At 37.5% G+C, this 6,000-nt stretch overlaps 1 protein-coding gene across 1 annotated transcript; it reads right to left on the minus strand.

Moving 5' to 3' along the window:
* Window positions 1–4,081: 4,081 nt before the first annotated feature.
* On the minus strand, window positions 4,082–5,164 carry LOC113297311 (F-box/kelch-repeat protein At3g23880-like). The gene has a single exon (XM_026545773.1). It carries the CDS (start codon window positions 5,162–5,164, stop codon window positions 4,082–4,084), a length of 1,083 nt encoding a protein of 360 aa, XP_026401558.1.
* Between the last annotated feature and the right edge of the window lie 836 nt (window positions 5,165–6,000).

The following is a 6,000-nucleotide window of genomic DNA, read 5'->3' on the forward strand; positions in this document are numbered from 1 at the left end:
TTCAATAAACTTTATTTTTTTGGCATATATATTCGGTAATAAATTCTCAACATTAAGTAACGATTATAAATAATCGGCAAAAAAACTAAGTTATTTGTTTCCGAATAAACTATATTCGGGAGCTAAAAATATGTTATTCCTACCGAATATGCATCATTTAGAGTTTAGAATATGCATCATATGTACTGTCTACCGAATAACTACTATAGATGGACTGATAGATATAAAAAAAAACCTGCAATAGAGCCACGTTCCCGGCAACTTGGCTAGTTCCTCGCCTCGACTCCTTTTTCAACTCTTCCATCAAGAATGCTAGGCATGTCGTTCCCCAAGAATAGTCACCGACTTCATGGAGAGGATCCAAAAGTTGTATAAGGTTGTCATCGATATGGCTGCCAGAAGTATTGGGGAAAATGACGCATCCCAATACACAAAGGAGATATGCGGTGGCAGCGTGGTTCACTTGCTCATGGGTTAACGTTCATTTCTTTTCTTTATCCAAGGTGCCTCATTACATATCCATCAAAACGCTAATGTTTATCTGTCTAGTTCTGTAACTTGCATGCCTCATGAACTCTTGTCTTGATGTTTCTTCATCCCAACCTAAGCACTTTCTAGTTAGAGCATAAAGTTGTTCCCAAGATAATTGCTTTGTGTAGTTCAACTTCACAGTTGTTCCTTGGTCAGGGAGGTTAAGAATCTGCAGAACATCATCAGGGGTAATCGCCATCTCCCCAAACTGCATATGAAAGGTGTCGGTCTCAGGATACATTCTCTCCACGAATGCAGATATAGCCACACGATCATGTTCCAAATATGAATTCTCGGCAGAAGCAGCTAACCCCGAGTTGGCTATAATAGTCTTGAACCTTTCACATTCACCGGATAAAGGCCAATCAAGCATTTTTGTTGGTGCGGCGGTGGGTTTGAGTAGACGAACCTCATCTTGATGATACTATTAAACACACGAAAAATGTTTAAAGTAAATACAAAAACTCTTAAGACAACTATTACGATAGAACAAATATGATACGATTATTATTACCTCGGTTTCGTATATGTCTTTGGCCCAAGAGTCTTTGTATCCAAATAGAAATTTTCCTCCATCCGCTGGTAGCCCAAGGATTTTGCCCACTGGAGTATTCTTCACCTTCAAATGCTCAGGGACAAGATGTTTGCCTTTCTTAGCAATATCCTTTTTTTTCACCTGCTTCTCCTTTGTTGTTTTTTTTGGCTTTTTGGGTACCACTTGGTTGACCTTCTTCTTGTACTGTTGGCACTGGTTCAATTGGTTCAATTTCATGGTGGGATGTAACTTGTGGACCAGTTGCTTCTACACCTTGTTGAGTGGCTTGTTGATCACTTGGTTGCACAGCTTGTTCACTGCCTTGTGGACCAGTTGGTTCTACATCTTGTTGAGTGGCTTGTTGAGCACTTGGTTGCACACCTTGTTCACTGCCTTGTGGTTCTACATTTTGTTGAGCACTTGAATTAACCTTGGCACTCCTTTCTATCCTAGCACTAGCTATCACTTTCTTACTCCCTTCTTGACATGCCCCAAGTCGCCTGTTTTTGGGGCTTGCTTAGCTCGATTTTGTCTAAACAAAAAAAAAGGAACAATGTTTACAAACTAAACAATCAGAAGACAAAGTACACAAATAACAGCCGAATGTATACATTCGGAAGTAAGAATATATATTTGTTTCTCGAATACAAAACAATCGGAAGATAAGTAAATATATGTGCTAGATATTCATCAATTGGAGTTCATAAACTATAACATTTTCATCTTGTATAATCGGAAGTATAAGACAATATTTTTTCTTCCGAATAAATACCGGCCCCAAAATGGGATTTTGCCTAAATCACAGTTTTCAGAATTTTTCATCATGTATATATATATTCGGTAGTAGATGAATATCCGAATACTATGTCCCAACATCAATATATTCGGAAGTAAAAATGAATCTTAACCTCCGAATATGTCCATCTAAAGTTACAAGAAGAAATGACCTAACGTATTCGGGAGTAAACCTATACAACTATCTCCCAAATATTGTCGATGTTCTTCAGAAATGAAGAAAACGACTATATTCGGAAGTTTAAGAGACATAAATATCTCCCGAATCTGGTAATATTCAGAAAACCCTAGAATTTTTTTAGCGATTCGTCGATTTAAAGCGATATAAACCCAGAAATTGACGAAATCTTACCTAATTGGGGCCATTTGAAGTTGCCGGAGTGTTTGACTATCACATTCGCCGCCGCCAATTACATCCTCGGCTTCTTGTTCATCGCGTTCTTCGCATTCTTCGACATTTTCAGCAACAATTTCTTTATTTCTTGCGAGAATTCCAATATTTGGATCGATACCGCGAGGAACGTTTTTAGTTCTAGGTCCTAGGATTTTATCTTTTGTAGACATCGTTGAAAAACGAATCGACGATGTTTTGATTTTACGATTCACGATGACGATGAGTTGAAGTAAACAACGAGGGAATTTTTTTTCATCCACATTCGCGAGTGGAGAGGAGGAGAAAAAGAAGTGAAACTGATTTTGAAATGAAAATGAAAGGTTTTTAAGTTTTTAGGTTTTATTACTGGAAGGGCATTTAGGTAACTTCAATATCCTATAAAGTATCCCTTAACTAGTGTCCTTGGCTGGGTATAAAATTTTGGCCCCTAATTCTTTTTGAGTGGCCCCTAAAAATGCGAGGCTTTTAAAGTACTGCTACAAACTTTGTCCAGTTGGGCCGTAGAAAGAGATCATGCTGTGAAACTTCAGGTCTTCAACATTGAACTTGGCCCAAACGGCTTGGAACAAACAACTTGGATTGGGAATGGCCTGATGGGATTATGCTGTTAACGTTTACAAGTTTTTGACTAGTTGCCGCCAATTGCTCACACAATACCATCACGATCACGATGGTACAAACTTAATAATCACACTATCTGTCCTAACAGAACCGCTGGCGACAACTTCCTTCAATGGTTTGCAGTTTGAGCCAATCATAGGAGGGTGGTATTCCCCCTGATTGGTTGCTGGTAACCAAGCAGAACCAGATGCAATAACCATTCTAATGAAGCAAAATTTTCTCAAGTGCTTTGGCCTTAGAAAGAAACAGTCAAAAAGAAAAACTGAATATAGACGGAGAGATGCTCAAGATACACTCTAACAATATTCGGAACTGAATATAGAATGTTAGATGAATGCAAGTGTAACTTAAGCACTGAGTTCGTAAGCATATGTCAGTGCAACTAATAACAAGAAATTACGGGATTAACAATACTAAGAACCTAAATACAGCTTTTGCAGACATACAGTTTGGTAATGGCAGGCGTGAACTGGGCGTATCAGCTATTTATATGTGCACTAATCCTCTCAGACAAAGATAGCAAAATCCTCACTGCCAATAGAAACATTAGTTGTTCTGATCCCTAGTAGTATGGTGTGAGCAGCCTAGCTATATGGAGCCTTGTTGTGAAGATGGAAACGTAGCATTATTGAAAGATGGAAAACTGACTTAATCACAGATAAAGCAGTATATAAATACATGAATCCTGCTGTTCGTTACAGAGAATGAAATGTTTTCTAACTTATGTATCTATATCTTTATAATCATGTAAAATAGAGTTGAGCCATACTACCATCTTGGATGAGGGGTCATATGCTGCATATTACTGCCTAGCTACAACATAAAAATCATGTTGCTAGTGAATAAGGTGGGGAACTGCCAAGGGTACAGTATGCCTATAAGTTGTAACCTTACTCTACTGTAAAACTCCATCACCAGAGATAAAAGTAGTTCTAAAATACGTAGTGTGTCACGCTTAATTAATAAAAGCAGACAGTGAAAGAAAAGCACAACTATCCAAGAACGACACCTAAACTCCAATGTGGAAACTCCAAAAATAAAGTCGTAATACATGAAATAGGAAAAATGTAAGACCCAACATTCACAGTGATAGTTACCAGATTAAATATAGGTACATGCAGATATATTCCTTGCTACTGCTGCGCACGCACTTGATTGAATCCTTCCATTTTCTTTTCAAATTGGGATTTGTATTCTTCAACTATCTATCTTGGTATGTCAGCTGTTTCCATTATGTTTGTATTTTCTTCTCCTAATGCTTTTAGTGAAACCAAGGTGTTCATATGCGGGATTGCTTGATGTATACATTTGACCTTAAAATCCACAAGCAGTTTTGGATATACAGAGTTTAGGTCTTGAACTAGGACCTTTGTCTCTGACCAACATAGAAGTGCACGCCTACAAGTAAGGCCAAGCCATTCATGAGCATGTGTGCCGCTTAGACTAAACTCCTCAGTCCATCTGAATGGCCCATTTTCCTTCTCCTTCTTCAGTAGCAATACATCATAAGTATTGGAATCTCTATCATAGTAAGTACCCGACAAAGAACCCCCTAAAACCCCAAGTTTATACTCCCAAGAAGTGGAAATACTTGTAGGTACTTCTATTATCATTTCACAAGACAAAAGAAAAGCCACAACTTTGCCATTTTTTAGCTGCCAACAAAGCCATTCAAGTTCATTGACAAGCACGCCACATATAGAAACAAACAAATCCAGGTCTTTGTCGAATTTCTTCCCTGAGTTCCTCCATCCCTTGCCACTTCCAAGTGTGTATATCTCAGCATGTACAAAATTGGGCTCTTTCAAAAATTTATACATTCTCACAACCTTGTACTCATTCGTCTTAGAAACATAACCGAATCCAGTCAACAATCGAACACCATGATCATCTGTTCTCTCAAATTCCGGTAAAAGCACACATTCTCTAGTGATGGGATTACAGATATAAACTGGTTCATAGTTCACCCCCTCATTATCATAGCACCCATTAAGACAAACTAGACCATTACAGGAACCAACAAAATTATATAACTTAAACGGAGCAGGGTTTAGTTTCATTCTTGTAACTCTATGAAAGGGTTGTTCCTCTGAAGATGAAGTCTTATCATAAACTTCCAAATAATGAAACTGTCTGTATGCAGGAAGTGGATTATTATTCACAAAAAGGAAAGTAAACTTACCACCGGCAGAATCACGATTGTTAAGGCAGTGATTCAAGTGAGACTGAGAAAATTGTTGACGACTGATCACTTTATTCCATGATTTGGAGACTAACTTGCAGTCCATAATTGATTCGGTTGGTAAACGTGTTAAGATGTTGGAGATTAAATTTACTGAAAGCATACTGAAATTCCCCATTTGAAACCCCTACTACAGATCTACACAGTAATATTGATGGCTAACTTGCAAGAAGAGATGACAGTGTATTTTGGTGAAATGGGATTTTGTTGTGGAGACGAGGAGTGACGGCTTCGGGAAATGGGAAGGGAATTATTTCCCTTCTTTTTAAGGACTGATTAGGGTTTTGGGTCAAAAACTTAATGGACAGACTTAAATCTAAAACTAAAAAAGCCCACTCAATTAGGACTCAATGGGCAGGGCTTCACTTCACATCTAAGAGGTTGTTTGGATACTGGAAGTGCTTCTGCTTTTTCAAAATCGAAAATTAAAAACGAAAATATTTTGCTTCACACAAAGTTAACCTTTTTTGCTTTTAAAAGTTATTTTGGAATACTGTATCAAAACTAACTTTTAATCTTTTTTACTTTTAAAAATCAAAAAACAACTTCAGGAGTGGTATTCAAATAGCCTATAAACTTACTCTTGCAGACCAATATAGATTTTACCGTTGTTGGACGATTTTGTATCACGACCAAAAAATTTCATTTATGACTTAAAACATGCTCTATGATCAAAAAATGTAATAGTGATCTGAAGTATACTTATGTGATTCAGCTACATGATGCTCTTGCTAAAGGGGTTTTCCTCCCAAAAATGGCAATTATACAATCAGGGCCTGGTAAACAGCATAATTCTGTTTCAAAAATGCGATTCATTCCATCTTTTTATCAAACGTCTTATTTATGAAGACGAATAGATCCATAGCATGTTCATTTATTTCG

Source organism: Papaver somniferum, chromosome 1, assembly GCF_003573695.1.
Source record: "Papaver somniferum cultivar HN1 chromosome 1, ASM357369v1, whole genome shotgun sequence".
NCBI classification, from domain to species: domain Eukaryota; kingdom Viridiplantae; phylum Streptophyta; class Magnoliopsida; order Ranunculales; family Papaveraceae; genus Papaver; species Papaver somniferum.